Consider the following 23362-nt stretch of genomic DNA (forward strand, 5'->3'; position numbering starts at 1 on the left):
CCTCCAGGGCTTGTGCCGCCATACAGCTGATGAGCGCAAGCCTGGGAGGGAGGGGTGAGGAGGAGGAATGCGTCGAGCTTGGGCAAGAGGCGAGGCCAGGGCAGGGATTTGGGGAGGGATCCAATAGGGGAGGAAGGGACGGAGTTGGGGTGGGACCAAGGTGGAGTTGGGGCGGGGGGCACAAGACCCCTCCACCTGTGCGCTGGAGGGCAAAATATCAGGACAATTGGTGTCCTGACCAAACATCGATCAACAAAGCAGGACAAACAAGTAAATACCGGGACAGTCCCGATAAAATCGGGACATCTGGTCACCCTACTTACATGCTGGGAAAAGCCCTGAAGCCCCCGAGGGCTGGTGCCGAGAGGGGGGCAGAGCCTGCAGGCCCCCAGCCTGGCTCTCTCTCTCTCTCCTTCCCCTCTCCACCTAGTACCTTGTGTGCCCCACTGCAGCTGGGCTGAATCTCGCCCCAGGGGACCCAGCCAAGGGACACCCCATTTCTCTCTCACTCTCCCGGGGGTCTCTCCCGGAGTCAGGGTCACCGTCCACTGACGGAAGAGGTGCCTGGAGGTTGCGGGGAGTCTCGCTTGCTCAAGTGGAGATGACTCCGTCCAAGGTAGACTTGTGCCTGCAGACATTCCCCGCTCCGGCCTCACCCTCCACAGGGGCTTGGTAGTCCCGCCATTTAGTATCAGGGCAGGACACAAGGGTGAGGAAGTGAAATGTGTGGAGCACAAGTGCGTATAGTTGTTTCTTCAGGGTGGTTCAGAAGCGAACCAGCTGCAGGACATGCAAAGGGCTCGGATTGTGGAAGGGAGGGCTCGTGGGTCAGGGGCCTGATGAAAAGGTCTGGAGCCTGGGGAGAGAGGTGGGCGGGGGAGCACCCTCTCACAGTACCCGCTCAAGGAAAACCTGAGAGGTGAGTGACAAGGCTGCCCCAACCTCCAGGAGCACATGCTGGGGGGTCAGGAGGGTGGAGAGCCCCATGCACCAACTGTGCGCTCGGGTTTCCACGCAGTCTCCCCTGTTGTAGTCTAGGAGGTCTCCGATTCTGCTGGTTTCTGCCAGGACCAGCCTCCAGATAGCTGGGGCATGGTGGAGGTTATGCTGGAAATGTGGGACATGGTGAGAGATATTGGGGCTCTATTAGAGGTACTGTCTGAACCAGGAGTAGGCAACCTATGGCCACTGGTCTGGGGGGCTCCGCATTTTAATTTAATTTTAAATGAAGCTTCTTAAATATTTTAAAAACCTTATTTACTTTACATACAACAATAGTTTAGTTATATATTATAGACATAGAAAGAGACCTTCTAAAAATGTTAAAATGTATTACCGGCACGCAAAACCTTAAATTAGAGTGAATAAATGAAGACTCAGCACACCACTTCTGAAAGGTTGCCGACCCCTTGTCTGGACTATTAAGCTTAGGGTTTGTGGAACAGAGTCACCCCAGTAATTACACAAGACTGGAATTCTTTTTGAAGATCTGCTCTAGTTTAAATGATTTGGAAGGGGTTCCCTGCCCCGTGTTCTGCATGAGATTAGACTAGATTATCAAAATGGATGGCCCCCTCTCCTTAGAATCTATGAGTTATTTCACTGAAAACCCAGAGCAGAACATGTCACTTAGAAACACCCACAAATCAATGACTATTTTTGCATTCCAATTACATTTTAGCATTTGGGGGCTGGCTGGGGAATCTGTAATAGACAGAGCCAGATTCGCCCCAGGACAAAATCAGTAAGTTAAATGGAGAGATATCATCAAAAGGGCAAAATTTCATAATTCTTGAGTCCCAGATTTGGATTTCCTAACTAGCTGCTCCCTAGTGTTCAGGTCAGGCCTCAGCACAATGATGTAGCACTTGGGGATGAAGATGCAGCCAAGTAGCCCAGCGCTAGAGGCCAAGATAGAGAAGATCTCCACAGCCACCATGTATTTCCCCTTGGTGCTCAGGTAAGTGGAGATGAAGGAGACCCACATGCTGCAAAACACTAACATGCTGAAGGTGATGAACTTGGCCTCATTGAAAGTATCAGGCAGCTTCCGGGCTAGGAAAGCAACCGTGAAGCTGACAATGGCCAGGAAGCCCATGTAGCCCAGGACACAGTAGAAGGCGATGTTTGACCCCTCATTACATTGCACTAAGATGTGTCCAGCCTCTGATTTCATGTCCAGGTCTGGGAACGGGGGAGCAGTTCCCAGCCAGACAGCGCAGATCCCAACTTGGATAAGGGAACAGGAAATGACGATGGAGCCGGACAGTCTTCTCCCAAGCCACTTCCTCATGCTGGCTCCTGGCTTCGTGGCCTTGACGGCCAGGACTACAGTGATGGTTTTTGCCAGTACAGAGGAAACAGAGACAGAGAAGATGACACCAAAAGCCGTTTGTCGGAGAAGGCAGGTCACCCGGCCAGGCTGGCCAATGAATACCAAGCTGCAGAGGAAGCAGAGCAGGAGGGAGAAGAGAAGAACATAGCTGAGCTCCCGGTTATTGGCCCTCACTATGGGAGTGTCCTGGTGCTTAATAAACATTCCTAGCACCAGCGCTGTGAGAAGAAAAAATAAAAGAGCAACAGAAGCCAAAACAAATCCCAAAGGTTCTTCATAGGAAAGGAAATCCATAATCTTGGGGATGCATTTATCTTGGTCCTTGTTTGGATACTGATCTTCTGGGCACCTATTACAATGATCCGCATCTGAAAGAAAGAAGATGATGTCTCCTTATCTCAAACATATCACAAGCCAGTTTAGCCAGTGCCCATTCAGATGAAATGAGCCATTCCCCACATATCAGGTGATCAAGAGGGAATGACATCAGAGACAGAGAAGGAAATTTAGGGGCTCAGATACTCCAGCGATAGATAGATAGATAGATAGATAGATAGATAGATAGATAGATAGATAGATAGATAGATAGATAGATAGATAGATAGATTGTAACTCCACTTAAATCAATGCAATTATTCTAGGGATACATTTCATCCAGTCAGCTCTTACAGCAAAGATTAAACACATTGAAGAAAATTATTTACATCTGATGTTACATTTATACATTCAAACTGCAGCATATATACATTCAAATTATCAGAAATCGAGTCTGTTTTGATTTATCAACACCGCAGGTTGCACCATGTTGTTTCTATTTGTTGACGAGATGAATGGAAGTCTTAGAATCACATTTGTGCTGTGAATATTGAGGACTGTCTATTCAAAATTCCCTTTTAGCAGATATTCTAAAATATTTATTTAAAATTTGCTGTTTCCATGATCCTTCCTCCAATAAATTCATATTTTGGCAAATACTGAAGGTGAATGACCAGAGTCATAGCAACATTTTTACCAGGTAGAGCTAGTCATACATTTTCCATTCAAATCTTTTTGAATGGAAAATCTGATTTCCACAAAATGGAAACATCCCATGGGAAAATGTTAATTTTGTCTACATTTTCAATTTACCAGAAGTTTTCTGGTTCCCAGACTGGGCTACATTTCCCATGATGCAACGTGGACATGTGACTTCTATGGTGGCTGAGTTTGGTGCATCATGGGAAATATAGTCCAGCCAGGGAGCCTGGCTCCTGGGGTAGAATGGGGACATGAGTCATCTAAACTATAACTCCTATGTTGTTCCAAGAGCATGGAGAGATTGATATGGACTCAATGCAAAATGAAACATTTCATTTCACGTCATTTTGACTTTTTTTAATTAAATTTTTCAATTTTTTTATTTCAACTCTTTTTTCCCAATTTGGGATGAAAAAAAATGTCTAAATACTGGTATTTTCCACAGGAGAGAAATCCAGATATTTTAATCAGCTCTATTTACATCTATTTTTGTACATAATTCCCCAAGACTTTCCCTTTTAAGGGGTGATAATTCTATGTTGACATCATACACACATAGAAGATAGATAAACATCTAAAATACTCTTTCAAGAACGTTGCAATGTCACATGACTTTATTTCTTAAAATCCAGAACTTTAACACACAAGCACCCAAACCAGGCAGAGACAAAGCAGGCTGCTCCCTAAAGCAGAGAGGAACAATTCCTGCCCCCTTACTGAAGACCAGCTCCTAGGAGAATGACTCAGATCACACACTTCCTTACAAAGCCCTTTAGCCTGCTAGAGTAGGACCAGAACTGATTCCCACCCCCCCCACCCAACTAACCCCCCCTCCCCCACACTCATAAAGTGATAACTTGCAATTCCAACACAGTCCTCAAAACACCACCAATTCCTCTGGAGACACTTACCTGTCTGGTATGAAATGGTCCCTTCTGGACATGGAGCACAGTTATAGCAGCAAAGTGGCTCCCCTTCCCGCACTGTCCTAAAGTATCCAGGATGACAGCTCTCAGTGCACACAGACCGTGGCACTGTCTGAACAGAAATAATAGGAGTGGGTTAACAACAGTAGGACATACAATCATTGTAGGGTTTTTGTATCACTGCCCAGCAGCTCTGAAAATTGACTGGTTTGGTGACCTGATATAGTCATTGCACTGATCACCCTTCATGTAAAGATCTCAGAGCACTGCACAGATGATGGGGAAAATCATTATCTCCAAGTTATACAGAGTGAAACTGAGGTCTAGGACGAAAAAGAGAGCTGGCCTGATTTTCACTCCTGGACCTTCCCCAGTTTTACCAGAATCAGATCCACTTCCTTCCAGAGATGGGAACATAGCCCAACCTTTCTAACTTCCCATCAGAACCACTAGCTACTGGCACATATGACCTCTCGGAATTATTGCTTTTGGCAATGGCTAAGGGTTGCAGACTTCCATGATGCCACTTGTATGAATAAGAGCATCTGATGTGGATGAGGAAGAAAATAAGGCCCAAAATTAGAGACCAAAGATTGGAAACAATAATTTAATGCAACCATGATGTTCCCAAATTAGTTTTTATGCTAGTGAATTTGGACTCACTATTGCAAGATTCTGAAAATCCTTGTGTATATGAGCATGATAAAGCCCTATTAATTTAAAAAAGAAGTGAAGAAATATATCTTTCCATTTTATCAGGCACCTTAATGCTATGGCTGAGATTTTCAAAGCCATACAAGGGATCTGGATACACAATTTTCATTAATTTCAGTGGGAGTTGAGTGGCCAAATTCCCTAGCCTACTATCCTATATTTTGAATAAAACTGGCTAGAAAATATATTTTTTCTCTCAGGGGATGATTTCACAGAAAATTTTGATTTATGTCAAAATTTTTAATGAAAATTTTCAACTTTTTGCAGACAAACCTCAAACCGGAAAACTAAAAATTTTTGGAAAACTGAAAACTTAAAATTTAGCAGTTTTCCTCTGAACATTATTGGTGGTTTGGAAAGCAGATGCTATCCATGAAGGTTTTTGTTTTATTAAAAACCCATTTTTTCTAATAAATAAATAAATGAACGAATGAACAAACAAACTAACAAACAATCTACTTCTTCCAGAAATATATTTACCACCCCTACTTCCGAAAACCCTTCCACTCATTCTGAGTGTAATCAGAGAATTCTGACCTTATATAGAAGAAGGTAGCAAGTATCACATTATATTCTTGGCTCTTTAAATTTCTCCTGCATGGGGGCAGGGGCACATCTCTGTTACAGGAACTCAGTGCTACCCAATGGGATTCATCCTGCCAGGCAGGAGAGATCTCCAAGGGCCAGGACTGTAACACTTTCCAGTTCCCCTGTGACACTGGAACCTGCAATGATTCCCCACCTGATTGAATCTGCTGTTCCAAACGATGGCCCTCTCATTAATGGTGAACTCTTGGCCTACAGGAGCTCGCGGGTCCATGTGGCCCACTTCCACTCTGACAAAGGAATCATTGGGGAAAACGATCCAGTTTAAAATGTCGTATCCAGCTGATGATTCACCGTTCTCATCAAAATACAGTTTGTCCCCGGCACTGTTGTTAAATCTGACATTTTTCAAAAAAGGGTGGAGCTAGATTGAAAGAGAAATTGGCAGGTGTTACAAAATGCGATAAATGGCTGCCAATGTACTGAATCCATCAAAATGCAACTTACAAACTCCTGCCTTTGGGAGCGTATGTCTTCCATTTTCTCTGGGACAGGGTGACTTTGAAAATTAAGCTATTTCTGAGCTAACACACTGAAAATTGAGAGGTTCCACATTTTTCAAAAGGGATCACTGTGCATTTTATGTTCTCCAGGGAAATAAGTAACACTTTGTTTTAAGAGTTCATGTTTATTATGTGGATCTGGTCAGAAAAGGAGATATTTTTCTCCCATGGACAATTTTGATTTTTTGTTAAAAATCTCCAAGTTGTAGGTTTTTTTAGATGGAAATTGTCTAAAACTGAACATATTCAGTTGAAAAATTCAAAAAACTAATTTTTTCTCCAGTTTTTGGTTGACATTTTTAGTTTTGGAATTTTCAGTTTTCCACTACAATAAAGGAAATTTTAGGCAAAAGCATAGACTTTGCATTAAAAAAAGTTAATGTAAAAAAACAATTTTCTGTTGAAAAAAAAAGTTGCAAATGAAAATTTTTGACCAGCTCCCTTATTTTGTACTAAGGGACAGATTTTTAAAAGTATTTAGTAGGGCTGTCAATTAATCACAGTTAACTCATGAGATTAACTAATTTTAAAAAATTTTGATTAAAAAAAATCACGATTAATCGCATTTATAACAATAGAAAACCAACTTAAATTTATTAAATATTTTGGATGTTTCTCTAAATTTTCAATATTGATTTTCATTTACAACACAGAATACAAAGTGCACAGTGCTCACTTAATATTATTATTTTATTACAAATATATGCACTGTAAAAATAACCAACAAAAGAAATAGTATTTTTCAATTCACCTCATACAAGTACTGAACTGCAATCTCTTTATCGTGAAATTCTAACTTACAAATGTAGATTTTTTTTATTATATAACTGCACTCAAAAACAAAACTGTAAAACTTTAGAGCTTACAAGTCCACTCAGTCCTATTTCTTATTCTGCCAATTGCTAAGACAAACAAGTTTGTTTACAGGAGATACTGCTGCCTCCATCTTATTTACAATGCCACCTGAAAGTGAGAACAGGTGTTCACATTGCACTTTTGTAGTTGGCATTGCAAGGTATTTACATGCTAGATATGCTAAACATTCATATGCCCCTTCCATGCTTTGGCCACCATTCCAGAGGACACGCGTCCATGCTTATGATGCTCATTAAAAAAATAATGTGTGAATTAAATTTGTGAGTGTATTCCTTGGGTGGAGAATTGTATGTCTCCTGCTCTGTTTTACCCACATTCTGCATATATTTCCTGTTATAGCAGTCTCGGATGATGACCCAGCACATGTTCATTTTAAGAACACTTTCACATCAGATTTGACAAAACGCGAAGAATGTGAAATTTCTAAAAATAGCTACAGCACTTGACCCAAGGTTTAAGAATCTGATGTGCCGTCCAAAATTTGAGAGGGATGTGTGGAGCACGCTTTTAGATGTCTTAAAAGAGCAACACTCTGATGCGGAAACTACTGAACCAAACCTCAAAAAAGAAAATCAACCTTCTGCTGGTGGCATCAGACTCATATGATGAAAATGAACATGCATCAGTGCGTACTGCTTTGGATGATTATCAAGCAGAACCCATCATCAGCATGGAAGCATGTCCTCTGGAATGGTGGTTGAAGCATGAATGAACAAACAAATCTTTTGCGCATCTGGAACGTAAATATCTTGCAACGCAAGCTACAACAGTGCCATGTGAACGCCTGTTCTCACTTTCAGGTGACATTGTACACAAGAAGCTGGCAGCATTATCTCCTGAAAATTGTAACCAATCTTGTTTGTCTGAGTGATTGGCTGACCGAGAAGTAGGACTGAGTGGACTTGTAGGCTGTAAAGTTTTACATTGTTTTACTTTTGAATGCAGTTTTTTTTACATAATTCTACATTTGTAAATTCAACTTTCACGATAAAGAGATTGCACTACAGTATTTGTATGAGGTGCATTGAAAAATACATTTTTTTGTTTTTACAGTGCAAATATTTGTAATCAGAAATAAGTATAAAGTGAGCACTGTACACTTTCTATTCTATGTTGTAATTAAAATTAATAGATTTTAAAATGTAATAAACATCCAAAAATATTTAAAATAACTGGTATTCTATTGTTGTTTAACAGTGTGATTAATTGTGATAATTTTTTTTAAATTGTGTGATTAATTGAGATTAATTTTTAATTGCTTGACAGCCCTAGTATTTAGACACCTAGTCAGATTTTCAAAAGCAACTAGATGCCTAAAATCCAGTGGCACATTGGTGCTGGTAAAAGGCACTTAGTTGCTTTTGAAAAATCCCAGTATGCACATAAATACCTTTAAAAATTTAGACCTAAGTATTTACTTGAGAAGTGGTGCACAGAGAACTTTCAGAATGATATCTCAGGATTTGGGAAGCCTCCAGCACATTCTTCAAATAAATAATCATAAATATTTGCTGAAAAATATAAGTTATTTAGCCTCATTCAACTTCCACTTACAATAGTTTCTCCTCAGCCTACCTTCACTGGCTTCAGTAGAATTGCTCCTGATTTACACCAGTGTATGTGATCAATTAATTAATTATTATTATTATTTTTATATATTTGGGAAATATCCTACTGACAATTTTGACACTCCCTAAACAGAAAATTTAATAGGAACATTAATTTTGAAACTCTTATTGGTGCTTCTGTTAGAAGAGCTGTTACCTCCCATGGCTGGATAGTCTGAAGCTCCAGCAGATGTCCCTTCCCCATGACTTCCTTTTTGGATTTGGATGAGTACAGGGCATGTAGAGCTTGAGCCACAGCATAGACACCATTGTAGATACTGTAGCTGTGGCTTGACATTTTCATTTCAAAATCAGAACCCGGCAGGCTTTCCAGTTCCTCCTTCCCTGAGCAATTTCTCCCGCCCTTTATTGTCAAGCCAGCATAGGGAATTGAACAATTAAATACAGTGTGCCAAAATCGCTGAATAAAAATATCTCCTTGGGGTTGGTAAGGGTTGAGGGTCCGGAGGAAATCTCGGAATCCTGGCACCTCTTTTGTGTGTACTGCGAAGGACAAAGCACCGTGGAAGGGTTTTAAAGTCCACCTATTCAGAGCAATATACGAAGTGAAATCCCACTGAGCTGTCGTGATCCAAACCTTCCCTATCGGTGTCAGTGCTGTTTGATAGTTTGTATGTAAAAACAGTATCAAACCTAGTAGGGAGTCTGTGTCACCATAGACAACAATCACCTCAGCCTTTGTCTGGGAGATACTGGAATGTAGCTTAGATGTTTTCTCCCTAAATACATGGACCATGGAAGGAGAAGGGACGTGAGGGGCCCGTTCTGTGAAGGCAACACAGATGCTGTTCCTAATGAGCATTGGCTTCAAAGTCTGCACAAACTTTTCTCCATTATCATCATCCGAAGCGATTAGGCCAACCCAGGTCCATCGGAAATGCTGCATTAACCGAACCAGTCCCAGAGACTGAGGTACTTCATTTGGCAGCATCCGGTAGACAGAAGGGAACTGGAATTTATCAGTCAGGATGGCGTGAAATGAACCATAGCTGATCTAAAAGAGAAAATATGTTGATTTTTAGATTTCAGTGAAAAATAGAGTTGATTAGATAATGTTTTCTTCTTTATGTGGAAAATTTCTACACAGATGAAAAAGTTTTTTCTTGACTAACTCAAACCCCAAAATTTTCAGCAGGCAAAACCAGAATTTTTTAGCCAAAACCAAAATTATAACAACAAAAAATTCAGCCAAAAAACAAAATATTCTCAGTTTCCAGGTTTCTGTGTTCCCAATGAAAACTTGAAAATTTTCAGGGAAAGCAGACAATAGCTTTTTAAGATTTCATTTAACCCCAAAGGCAATTTTCTGTCTCAAAACTCAAGCCAACCAAGCAAACAAATAAACAAATGTTTCAACAGAAAATTTCCAGCTAGCCCTTCTGAATCTTCAAATAATTTCCTGCAAATAAATTAAAAAAATCTGAATTTGCTTCATGTCTTCCTGTGCTTGTTCGTCATTGGCTTCTCATGAATATAGTGGAAAGGAGATCACTGGCTGGAATGTTCCCAGAAACAATAAATTGGGGCACATTCAGAAAAGGTGACTTTTTAAGTTGTAAATGTTAGTGCTTGCACCAGAAACATGTTTCTAAGAGTAACACTCGGGCAATCAGTGAACTTCTAGGTCCAGTCCAAAGTAACACATCTTGCATTTTAATACTGTAGCCCACAGAGTTAGCTTAAAAATATTTTTATGTAGCAGTACCACAAGATATACAGGCCTACATCCTGTAAGACATTAGCTTAAATAGCATAAAGCTTGAATTACCCAACAGTGACCCTCAGTTATTAGGGAACTGGGAATATTATATTTAAGATTTTTCTGTATACAATGATACTAGGTAACCACAAGAATACGAACTTGTACCAGCTTTTCAGTATTTTAGGATAGGAACATCTGAAGCTGCATAACTATAAACTTGCCTTGGCAACGAATTGACGTATATGATAATAAGTTAATACACTAACTTATAGGATAAGGATACCCCCCATTAATAGGGTGAAGAAATCAGTATTGGACAAAGGAGGACAGATGTTTATATGAACATGCATGGTAGTCACCAGACACTATAATAGGCTTGACCACCATTTAAACATTGAGATCTTGACCATCGGACTCGCTTGTCATGCCAGAGGCAGGATAGGACCCTTGTGGAATATTGCCTATCTTCCACCACTAGATAACCAGGAGAAGGGAGTAAGTATGCATAAGGTATGGTGTGGGACACCACCTTAATTCTCCACTGCAGCTACTTTCTCATGTGGGTGGAACATTTGTGGTTATACTAATTATGGTAACAAAACTATTTAAAGCTTTGCTTTGCCCTCTGTGTGAAGTAGGGTGACCAGATGTCCTGATCTTATAGGGACAGTCCCAATATTTGGGGCTTTTTTTAATATGGGCTCCTATTACCCCCTACCCTGTCCCGATTTTTCACACTTGCTATCTGATCACCCTAGTGTTAGTGTTGTCAATGTGTATATCGGGGTTCCCAACCAGACACTGAACTTAATTCTGTTGTGATTGACTCGGACTAGAACCTTTCAAACCTCAGAGATTTAATCAGTTACTAATTGGAAATTCTCAAAAGTCAATAGAATCCGTAACCAATCAATGAATCAGGCAACACTACTGAGTAACTATACACATTCCAATAACAACCTACAATCTGACCCACAAGATTCACTTAGGAATTTTTTTCAACATCAGGGCCAGTTTCACCCTTGGGTAGAGACGCGGCCACATGAGGAAAGTGGTAGCAATGGGACCACTTAAGTGAAAATACATGAGTCCTGCAGCTGCCTTGAAAATGGAGTTCATAGAAGCTAAACAGCTAGTGGACATTATGGACATTATGGAGAATGCGGGATTGTTTGTAATAATTTCATGAACTATGTGCATGACTCAGTTTACCCACCCACATTATATTGCTGCCCACAGGGGTTAATTACTCCCCTGAATAAGGCATGGGGGGATGTGACATATGCCCTTCTGGTTGCAATCAGCACAGATGAATGAAGTATCCTTGAGAGAGAATAGAAGACCAAATGACTAGGCATTAACTTTAAATTACTGGAAAATAAAACTGCCTGAATATATGGACACATCACAGCTGGATCTGGAGACAAATGAACTGGCTGTGAATAGCCCGTTTTTTAAGTTTTACTGCTGCCCAAGGCAAGGGGACACAGGATAAGAGAGAGCCACATATTAAGATGGTATGCAACAAAGTATGGAAATTTGTGTCTGCCAACATAAACTCAAACACACTTGGCTTTCCCATGCTGACGTTGGGACTGTCATAAATATAAAGGGAAGGTTAACAACCTTTCTGTATACTGTGCTATAAAATCCCTCCTGTCTGCAGGTCCAGCCAATCGCAGCTCCCACTGGCTGCGGATCACTGCTCTGGGCCAATGGGAGCTGCTGAAAGCAGCGCAGGCCAAGAGACTTACTGGCCGCCGCTTCCAGCAGCTCCCATTGGCCTGCAGGTGTGAACCGTGGCTAGTGGGAACTGCGATCGGCCGGACCTGTGGACGGGGCAGGTAAACACACCGGCCTGGCCCACCAGGCGCTTTCCCTACACAAGCAACGACCCCTGTTTGAGAAACCCTGCTGTGAAGGGTTAAGAAGCTCAGCTAACCTGGCTGGCACTTGACCAAAAGGACCAATAAGGGGACAAGATACTTTCAAATCTCGGTGGGGGAGGCTTTGTTTTTCTGTTCTGGTCTGTCTGTTCTGTGTGCTTGCCGAAGACATATCAAGGAAGCAAGCAATCCAACTCCATTAGAATTAGTAAGTACTAGCAAGGGAATGCATTAGCTTACTTTTATTTTGGCTTGTGATTTTCTCTGTGCTGAGAGGAAGGTGTTTTCCTGGTTTTTTTTTTGTAACTTTAAAGTTTTGCCCAGAGGGAAATCCTCTGTGTTTTGAAACTGATTGCCCTGTGAGATTATCTTCCATTCTAATTTTACAGAGGTGTTTCTTTTACTTTTTTTCTTTCTAATAAAGTTCTGGTTTTTTTTTAAGAATCTGATTGATTTTTTTAGCATCCTAAAAAAACCCCAAGGTTGGTCTGTGCTCATCTTGTTTATTCTCAAGCGTCCCCAGAAAAGATGGTGTAGGGCTTGGGGTGATATTAGGGGGGGAGTAGGAACTCCAAGTGGTCCTTTCCCTGAGTTTTGTCTAATCACTTGGTGGCAGCGTTACCTAATCCAAAGTACAAGGGAGAATTTGTGCCTTGGGGAGTTTTTAACCTAAGCTGGTAGAAATAAGCTTAGGGGGTCTTTCATGTGGCTCCCCACGTCTGTACCCTAGAGTTCAGAGTGGAGAGGGAACCCTGGCAGGGACTCTCAAAGGTTGTGTTCCAGTAGAATACTACATGCTGGGTTTTTTTATGAAAAGGATGATCTGGGTCAGATTCCATTGCTCCCTGAAGGGATAGATGTCTCTAACAGGAGTCTGAACTCATTTGGATTTGCTGGAGAGCCACGGAGAGAAACAGGGATGCTGGAGCCCAGAGGTCCAGACTTGGAGTTGAAGAACTGTCTGATTTGCCTTTGCGCAAAGCTACTCCTAGAACTTGTCAAATAATAGGGGGACTGCCAAATACTGTGTAGAATCTGAGGCATTAAACTCCTTGGAGATCCCTGACAGACATATTTTCCTATGCCCCATCTCTGTCCCTGATACCATTCCTCTGAGGTCAGTAAAGTTACACCAATGGGGACTTTGGCCCCTGTCTGACTGAGCTGTGAAACCCATCCACACTCTACAGTCCTTACCTGTGGGATCTTGTAGATGCCTAAGATGGTTGCCATCTGGATGGAAGTTTCAGACCCGAGCCCCCCGATGACAGCTGACAACTTGTCCTGGGTGTCACAGTTGTAATTTGGGATCATTCCATTCCTGGTGGAGAGCAGGGTAAAAGAGCTCTCGTAGGTCTTCCTGGCACTGAAAAAGCTCTCATAGATGCGGAATCCCAGTGTGATGTTGGGTAACAGCTCGGGATCCTGGTTGATCTTATTAATGGCAAACACTAAGGCCAGGACATGCTGGTAGTTCTTAGGCAGGAGCCTGCAATGAGATTTAAATGGTGTGTCAGTTGTGCACCCTCCAGCCACGGAGAAAGTTGCTGTTGGGTGGCAGGAAAGACAGAGAACTCTACACCCCACCTGTTGCTTAGGAATGAGAGCTATTTCCAGTATCAAGGCTGAGTCATCATTGTGGCTAGTGCACACAATGTTGCCAACTTCTGAGATGTTATCAGGAGCCCTGCAATATTTGGTGTTTTCCTTAAAGCCTCAGCTGCAGGAATCATGTGATTAAGGGACAATCTTTCTTTCTTTCTTTCTTTCTTAGTAAAGGTTAGATTTTAAAGGTATTTAGTTACCTAGTGGAATTTTCAAAAGCATCCAGCTTCCACTGGGCGAGATAGGAGCTTAGATGCTTTTGAAAATTCCTGAGACACCTAAATACCTTTAAAAATGTGGCCCAAATTGTGTAGCCCTCATGGTCACAGAGAAAAGCTTTAGAACATATCCTAAGTGTAAACAAAAGGCCAAGAAACCAGAAAACAACTCCCCAATTATAGCTAGTTTAATGATTTCTCAGCAAATCTCAGGATTTTGTGAGGGCTGACTCATGATACAAGTGATTTGGGTCTTCCCCCTGCTGGGGTTATTTGCACCCTGATACCCTCTGCCTAGGGAAAACCCACTCAGGACTGGATATGTATAAGATTTAGTCCTCCAGTGGCTTAGAAGGATTGGGAAGGGACACTAACCAATCGGGAGACAGCAGGTAGCTTAGAAAGGCTGGCCTGCTTCATGCAGGGGTGGAGCTGGGACAGGAGAGGAGCTTCCCAGGCTAACCAAAGGGCAGCACCAAGCTGTTGCTTTCTGGGTTTGCTTACACATTTAAAGGCGCACCCAGCTCAGTTTTGAATGTAACTGTTAAAGGACTGACACTGATCACACTGCCTGAGTCGTCTTGCTACATGCAGGCTGCCACAAAGTCTTTAGCAGGCTCACGAACATCTCCCAGATAGACCCATCCCTCCCCAGTCATATTGCAAAGGTATTCTCAGGAAGGCTTCATCACAGAGTTAGGTTTCAGAGCCCATCCAGAACTGCCTGACATTTCATAAACTCATCCAGGCTAAGGCCAGAAGGGTTCATTATGATCAGCCCCTCTGATCTCCTGCATAACACAGAAATTTGCCCAGTGATTCCCAAATCAAGCCCACTTCTTTGGGTTGAGATATAGCTCTGTCTTTTAGGAAGATGCAGCCAATCTTTATTTAAAGCTGGAAAAATCAGCTGCAATGGTTAATTACCCTCACTGTGAAAAAATACACTTCTTATCTCAAGCTTGAATTCATCTATCTTCAGCTTCCAGCCCCTGGATTCTGTTACACATTTCCCTGATGAATTAAAGAGCTGAATGTGATCAGAAATCTCTTATAATTACAGACACTGATTAAGTCACTTCTTAGCCTTCCCTTGCAGAAATTAAATAGATTGAGCTTTACGGGAGGCTTTCCAGACTTCAGATCCAACTTTTGGAATCCTGTCCAATTTTTCAACATCCGTTCAAAAACGTGAAGAGCTGAACTGGAAAATAATGGCCTCACTAATGCTGTATAAGAAGACTGCACACACTTCTATTTAGTATGCACATGCTTATGCATCCAAGGATCGCATTGACTCTCATAGCCATTGCATTGCAGTGGGAGTTCCTGTTGAGTTACCTATCCACCAAGGCCTTTATTTCCCTATCTTAGTCACTGATTTCCAAAATAAAGCCTCTATCCTAAAAGTGTGACCTATATTTTTTTTCTAGATCCATGACTTTGCATGTAGCTATTGTTCAAGTGAGCCCAGTTTACCATGAGACCCAGATCTCTCAGTAGACCCAGCCCGTCCTTTTATCACTATCTATCTGTCAATTGTTGTGTCATCTGCAAACTTTACCAGCAATGAATCTGACACTTTCTTGTAGTTCACTGATAAAGGTATTCACGTGGTACCCCACTAGAAATTCCCCCATTTGATGCTGATTCTCCATTTGCAATTATTTTTTGAAATCTGTCAGTCAGCCAGTTTTTAATCCATTTCATATGGACTACATTGATTTTGTAAAATGCATTCTTAAATCAGAATGTTGCGTATATTATGCCAATTCTTAAATTCATCACTCTGCCAGACACCAAGAATCATGGACTCAGTAGAGACATTGGTTTTCTGTCTTATTACAGCAATATGTAACCCACTAATTCTTCTTTGTCCTACGATAGCAGAGGTATTAATTGCCATGTGCATTTTGAAGGCTTTTTTGCAACATGTGTTAACTCCTGATGCTTGACAGTCTGTTGCACCTTGTATTTAGCTGTGAGACTGATTACCTTTCTTTGATCTGAAGTTCTGTGGAGCTCAAAAGCTTACCTCTTTTATTAACAGAAGTTCGTCCAATAAAGGATAATACCTCACCTGCCTGGTCTCTTTTATGTCAACACAGTTACCTTTGCCAGCTAAATCTATAAGCTCATAAAAGTTATATCAAGTTTGTCTGACAAAACCTATTTTCCATAAAAACACACTGGTTTGCACCATTTATACTGCCATCATTTAGTCCTTTATTGGTAGCATCCCATATCAGAATTTCTATCATTTTGGCCAGCATCAGTCTCAGACTAAAAACCTGGGCGTCCCTCTTTTAAATATTGGTGCATTCATTTGGTTTTGTTTCCCCCATTCCTCTGGGACCTCCCCAGTAAAACACAATTTGTTTAGTAAAATTCAAAACTCCTTGTCCAGTTCTTTTAAACTGACTGGATGCAAGTTACCCAATTCTGCAGACTTCAGAATATTGATATTCAATAGACTTTAAAGAGACCAGAGACAACCCGCTCTCAGTCACAACAGTTTTGATTTGTAATATGAACCTACTTATTGTGTAACACTCAGTGCATGGGATCTCACCCCTTTTGCCACATTGAACAATAAAGCAATACTTACATGAAGTACTTAATGTACCAAGGATGGGGAGGCTGCTGGAAGGATTCCAGGTCAAGCATTGAAATAACCTGAGAGAGGATCCCACCAACAATGTGGTCTCCCTGCCTATAATAGTCTGAGTGAGTCGGGAAGGGTTTCTTCATGAAGCACATGGCAATTTGGATCTTGCAGATGGCCCGAGGCAGAAACAGCAGCAACAAGAGGCAAAAAACCATTGTGAGACTTACAAAAATATCAGGCCAAGTTAAAGCTAAAAGCTGACTTCTCAGCACCCTCCCCTTACAATGCTAGCTGCAGCATGAGCCTTGTTAGAAGCAAACACACACTGTAAGCACCGTACTTAGCTAAATCTGGAGGCCCACAGATTCCAGCCTAGGTGTTAAATCTAAGGGGAAACATTAAAGCATCAACATGAGGCTATGACAGTAACAGAGCCCTGCCTGACCCTAGCCCAGACCTGAACATTGCATGGCCCAGGGGTGTACTTATAAGGGTCTTCAGCGATGGGTGCAAGGCATTCCCAGCTCTTGCATTACACTCTGGAGTTTGTGTTATTGATTTTTCTCTGTGGTCTCTGGACTCCACCAGGCCTGGGCAAGGAGGGGAATCAATCATAGTAATTTGCTAATTACAGGGTGGATAATCACCTCCCCACAGGTCTGCGTCTCCCAGCACACAGTAGCTCAGCTGGAGAAAACATGCTGGTGAGACCTCAGACACACTGCTCTCCAGCCCACAGAGGGAGGACTGGTGAGACCTGGCTGACCCATAGTGAGGAAATACTGACAGAAGAGCCAGGAGCCGTTGACTCCTTGTGACAGGAGCCTTTTGTGTCTATTCAGAGAGGATCATTGCTCTGGCCACCTCGGGCTCCTCACATATCACTGTGCTGTACCTCAGAGCTTCCCAGCAGGGAGAGAGCCCACAGCCCCCTTTTCCAACAGCCCGGGCCTGGCCACTGGGCCTAACAGGGGGTTTCCATCAGCTTGTGGGGCCTGTGGCACAAGGACGGGCAGTTCTGATTCCACCAGTAGGACACATGCACTTAGCCGGTCTGTTACAAGAGATAGAGGGGTAGCCGTGTTAGTCTGGATCTGTAAAAGCAGCAAAGAATCCTGTGGCACCTTATAGACTAACAGACGTTTTGCAGCATGAGCTTTCGTGAGTGAATACCCACTTCTTCGGATGCAAGTGGTGGAAATTTCCAGGGGCAGGTTTATATATGCAAGCAAGAAGCAAGCTAGAGATAACGAGGTTAGTTCAATCAGGGAGGATGAGGCCCTGTTCTAGCAGTTGAGTGAAAACCAAGAGAGGAGAAACTGGTTCTGTAGTTGGCAAGCCATTCACAGTCTTTGTTTAATCCTGAGCTGATGGTGTCAAATTTGCAGATGAACTGGAGCTCAGCAGTTTCTCTTTGAAGTCTGGTCCTGAAGTTTTTTTGCTGCAGGATGGCCACCTTATTATCTGCTATTGTGTGGCCAGGGAGGTTGAAGTGTTCTCCTACAGGTTTTTGTATATTGCCATTCCTAATATCTGATTTGTGTCCATTTATCCTTTTCCTTAGAGACTGTCCAGTTTGGCCGATGTACATAGCAGAGGGGCATTGCTGGCATATGATGGCATATATTACATTGGTGGACGTGCAGGTGAATGAACCGGTGATGGTGTGGCTGATCTGGTTAGGTCCTGTGATGGTGTCGCTGGTGTAGATATGTGGGCAGAGTTGGCATCGAGGTTTGTTGCATGGATTGGTTCCTGAGCTAGAGTTACTATGGTGCGGTGTGCAGTTACTGGTGAGAATATGCTTCAGGTTGGCAGGTTGTCTGTGGGCGAGGACTGGCCTGCCACCCAAGGCCTGTGAAAGTGTGGGATCATTCTCCAGGATGGGTTGTAGATCCCTGATGATGCGCTGGAGGGGTTTTAGCTGGGGACTGTATGTGATGGCCAGTGGAGTCCTGTTGGTTTCTTTCTTGGGTTTGTCTTGCAGTAGGAGGCTTCTGGGTGCACGTCTGGCTCTGTTGATCTGTCTCCTTATTTCCTCGTGCGGGTACTGTAGTTTTGAGAATGCTTGGTGGAGATTTTGTAGGTGTTGGTCTCTGTCTGTGGGGTTAGAGCAGAGCTCCAGTTCATCTGCAAATTTGACACCATCAGCTCAGGATTAAACAAAGACTGTGAATGGCTTGCCAACTACAGAACCAGTTTCTCCTCTCTTGGTTTTCACTCAACTGCTAGAACAGGGCCTCATCCTCCCTGATTGAACTAACCTCGTTATCTCTAGCTTGCTTCTTGCTTGCATATATAAACCTGACCCTGGAAATTTCCACCACTTGCATCCGAAGAAGTGGGTATTCACCCACGAAAGCTCATGCTGCAAAACGTCTGTTAGTCTATAAGGTGCCACAGGATTCTTTGCTGCTGTTACAAGAGAGACATTCGCAAGATATTTAGGTACCTAACAGAGTAGACATGTGCCCAGTGGGATTTTCAAAAGTGCCCAAGTGAAAGGAATGGGAGTTAGCCTCTAACCTGCTTCAATGGCTTTAAAAATCTCACTAAGCACCTAAATAGCTTTAAAGATCTGTCCTATCTGCATCTTTGGGCACCTCAACTCCTATGTAAAACTGGCCTACAGTTTATTTCTTAAGGAAACAGTTCTGAACATCCTGCTGATGGGTCCAAACTAGAAAGTAAAGCAGACCAGGAATCGAGATGAAACTGACACATCTGTTTCCGGGAGAGGTGTTACCAAAAAAAAAAAGGTTTGAGCAAAGATGAAATGTTGAGGTTGTTTCCATTCTGCAGAGTTGAAAAATAGAAAAGAAAAAATTTTCTTTTTCACAAAATATTTTTGTAAAACAAATGCATGTTTTTTTCCCCCTGGAAATTGTATATTTTTGATTCCTCAGTCCCTTTTTCCTCCTTATTTTCCCTTTTGCCACTGAGTGCCATAGAATGAATGATGTACTGACTATTCTCAAAGTCATTGGAACAAGGGGCATGGACTCTTGGTTGCTTATCACCAAGCTTTGTGTGCTAACCACCAGGCTACAAAGCCTCTCAGGCTCTCCCCACTCCTTGACTTTTTAAAATTATTTATGCAAAGTGGAACAGCTTCAACAGGAGAGACTGAAGAACCCCCTCACCCTGTACCACCAATCAACATATCCCATAGGGCAGTGGTGAGGGTACTCACTGGAGAAGTAGAAGGTCCCTGCACAAACCCTTTCTCCCGTTCAGAGGGAGGAGCTGCTTGAACTGGGTGATCTTCTACATCCCCGGTGAGCACCTTACCTGCTGGGCTAACAGATACAAAGGTGCCCCTCCCCAACTTCTCTGTTAGTGTTTGGGTCCTGATCTGGGAGGAGAACTCTGAGCATGAAGACAGGAACACCTGTCTTCCCCAGAGCAATGGTGGGAATGTGTTCAGATGGAAACATAGACATACAGGGAACAGTTACTGCAAAAATCTAGGTTTCAAACAAAGGTAGGCACCTACAGGGCTCAGCGACAGCAGAGTGGGCTTTCTGTGGATCCCAGTGGTGCCTGGCTCTGGGATTGAGGTGCCTAAGTCCCTTTGTGTATCAAATCTGTAATGCCTAGTGGGATTTTGAAAAGTATCTAGGTGACTAAAATCCATTTAAATCCATGAGTTTTAGGTGCCCTGGTGCTTTTGAAAATCCCACTAGGCACCTAAATACCTTTAAAAATCTGGCCCTAATCATTTCTGGAAATTCTATCCCCAACTCCCATTGAATTCAATGGGTGCTGGGCACTGTCTCCCTTAGGATCCCCTGAAATCCCAGCCTTATTTTTTATGCATTTAGGGCCTCATCCTGCTCAGAAAAATACTGCTTATCAAGAGATCACAATTCTGTGCCAAATCTTCCCAAACCTCTATAAAAATACTACTCCCACTGCTGTCTGTGGGTTTTAACCATGTATAACAGCTCTGCACCTCTCAGGTACAATGGTTTCATAGAATCCAAGCCCAGAAGGGACCATTGTGATAATCTAGTTGGACTTTCTGTATAACACAGGCCTCAAAATACTTCCTAGAGCAGATCTTTCAGAAAAACATCCATTCTTCATTTAAAAATTGCCAGTGACAGAGAATCCAACATGACCCATGGTAAATTGTTCCACTGGTTAATTACCCTCACCATTAAAAAATTACACCTTATTTCCAATCTGGAAACTTCCAGCCATTCAATCGTGTTAGACCTTTCCCTACTAGACTGAAGAGCCCATTATCAAATATTTGTTCCCCCTTGTAGTTATGTATACTATACTGTAATCAAGTCACCCCTTAACCTTCTCTTCCTTTGGTTCTTGAGACTGAGCTCCTTAAATCTATCACTATAGGGCAGGTTTTCTTGTCATTTAATTATTCTCGTGGCTCTTCTCTGATCAATTTATCAACCTCCTTCTTCAATTGTGGACTCCAGAAGTGGTCACCCCAGTAATAAGTACAATAATCTTTGTATTCCTACCTGAGATTCTCCTGTTTATGTACCCAAGGTTCCCATTAGGCCTTTGACCCACACTATCACACTGGGAGCTCATGCTCAGCTGATTATCCACCATCACCGCCAAATCTGTTCCAGAGTCACTGCTTCCCAGAATGGAGTTTCCTGCCTTGTCAATATGGCCTACATTCTTTGGTCCTACATTTATGTGTATCCCGCATTAAAATGCATATTGTTTGCTTCTGACCAGTTTACCAAGAAATCCAGATCTCTCTGGATCAGTGATCTGTTCGCGTCATTATTTACCACTCCCCCAACTTTTGTGTTATCTAGTGCCTGGGGATCTGTAAGGACCAGTGGCACCTGGCAACAAGTACCCAACTCAAGTACTCATGCGGAAATAAGGAAACAGATCAACAGAGCCAGATGTATACCCAGAAGCCTCTTACTGCAAGACAAACCCAAGAAAGAAACCAACAGGACTCCACTGGCCACCACATACAGTCCCCAGCTAAAACCCCTCCAACACATCATCAGGGATCTACAACCCATCCTGGACAATGATCCCACACTTTCACAGGCCTTGGGTGGCAGGCCAGTCCTCGCCCACAGACAACCTGCCAACCTGAAGCATATTCTCACCAGTAACCGCACACCGCACCATAGTAACTCTAACTCAGGAACCAATTCATGCAACAAACCTCAATGCCAACTCTGCCCACATATCTACACCAGCGACACCATCACAGGACCTAACCAGATCAGCCACACCATCACCGGTTCATTCACCTGCACGTCCACCAATGTAATATATGCCATCATATGCCAGCAATGCCCCTCTGCTATGTGCATTGGCCAAACTGGACAGTCTCTATGGAAAAGGATAAATGGACACAAATCAGATATTAGGAATTGCAATATACAAAAACCTGCAGGAGTACACTTCAATCTCCCTAGACACACAATAGCAGATCTAAAGGTAGCCATCCTGCAGCGAAAAAAACTTCAGGACAAGACTTCAAAGAGAAACTGCTGAGCTTCAGTTCATCTGCAAATTTGACACCATCAGCTCAGGATTAAACAAAGACTGTGAATGGCTTGCCAACTACAAAACCAGCTTCTCCTCCCTTGGTTTTCACACCTCAATTGCTAGAAGAGGGCCTCATCCTCCCTGATTGCACTAACTTCGTTAACTCTAGCCTGCTTCTTGCTTGCATATATATACCTACCCCTGGAAATTTCTACTACATGCATTCGATGAAGTGGGTATTCACCCACGAAAGCTCATGCTCCAATACGTCTGTTAGTCAACAGTGCTAAAGATGTTGATTGTTTTATTCACATTCAATGACTTCTGTGCAGAAGGCTTGACATACAGAAAAGTGATGGAGCCGTACCAGGTAGTCATGACAGTTAGATGGGCTGAGCAAGTGGAAAAGGCCTTTTGCTGGCCTTGAGATGATGAGATTCTCAAGATGGTGTAAATGATGTAAATGTAGGAGACCAGGGTTATTGCACATGAGACAACAACAACAATTGAGATGATGAATGCTGCCAGTTCTACGAGGTGTGTGTCTGTGCAGGAGAGCACTATCCCATGAATCTATGTCATAAACAAAATGATTGATGATGTTAGGGCCACAGAAATACAACCTGGATATTAGGGATGCCACAACAGAGATATCCAGAAACCTAAACAGCCAAGAGGCAAGGGCCAGCTGAGCACAGAAGGTGCTGTTCATGAAGTAGCTGTAGCGCAATGGGTGGCATATGGCCAGATAGCGGTCATAGGCCACGACAGCTAGGAAAAAACATTCTGTAGAACCCATGGAGAGAAAAAAAAATGTCAGGAGGCAAACTGTAAAAGAGATAGTTTGGCTTGTGCCCAGCATGACACCAATGGCCTTGAGGACACATGCTGTGGTGTACCAGATCTCCAGGAAGGAGAAATTGCAGAGAAAGAAGTTCATCGGGTGTGTAACTGTTTGTGGGTCCACACTAAAGCTATGATGGACACATTCCCTAGGATCGTTAGGATGTACACCTCAGAAAAGAGCACAAGGGACATCTGGAATTATCAAGTCCCGGGAAAGCCCAGTAAGATGAACTCCTGCACGCTGGTTTGGTTTTCTGTTTTTTTTACTGGACTTGAAGTCCATCTGCCAAGACATAAGAGAACATTGGAGGCAAGCAGTTAAAATGCTGAATTCACTGTGAGATGCTACACAATCTTGAATGTTCAAGCACATCATTGTAACATGTTATCCTATTG

General features: G+C 42.6%; 1 protein-coding gene across 1 annotated transcript; it reads right to left on the reverse strand.

Moving 5' to 3' along the window:
* Positions 1-1783: 1783 nt before the first annotated feature.
* LOC123348414 (vomeronasal type-2 receptor 26-like) lies at positions 1784-21208 on the reverse strand. The gene is made up of 6 exons (XM_044985935.1): positions 21138-21208; positions 13391-13682; positions 8742-9599; positions 5735-5962; positions 4264-4390; positions 1784-2703 (listed from the first exon to the last, which is right to left on the reverse strand). The coding sequence occupies exons 1-6, from the start codon at positions 21206-21208 to the stop codon at positions 1784-1786; spliced, it is 2496 nt and encodes an 831-aa protein (XP_044841870.1).
* Between the last annotated feature and the right edge of the window lie 2154 nt (positions 21209-23362).

This window comes from Mauremys mutica, chromosome 13 (genome assembly GCF_020497125.1).
Source record: "Mauremys mutica isolate MM-2020 ecotype Southern chromosome 13, ASM2049712v1, whole genome shotgun sequence".
In the NCBI taxonomy this organism is placed as follows: domain Eukaryota; kingdom Metazoa; phylum Chordata; order Testudines; family Geoemydidae; genus Mauremys; species Mauremys mutica.

What these genes read in the sequence shown, in the direction of transcription:
- LOC123348414 (XM_044985935.1), bottom strand. Translation starts at nt 21,208, where the DNA reads ATGGTGGATAATCAGCTGAGCATGAGCTCCCAGTGTGATAGTGTGGGT. An exon ending in AGACTATCCAGCCATGGGAG is followed by an intron (nt 5,963 to 8,741) that starts GTAACAGCTCTT and finishes CTTTCAATCTAG; the next exon opens with CTCCACCCTTTTTTGAAAAA. An exon ending in GACCATTTCATACCAGACAG is followed by an intron (nt 2,704 to 4,263) that starts GTAAGTGTCTCC and finishes TCTTTCTTTCAG; the next exon opens with ATGCGGATCATTGTAATAGG.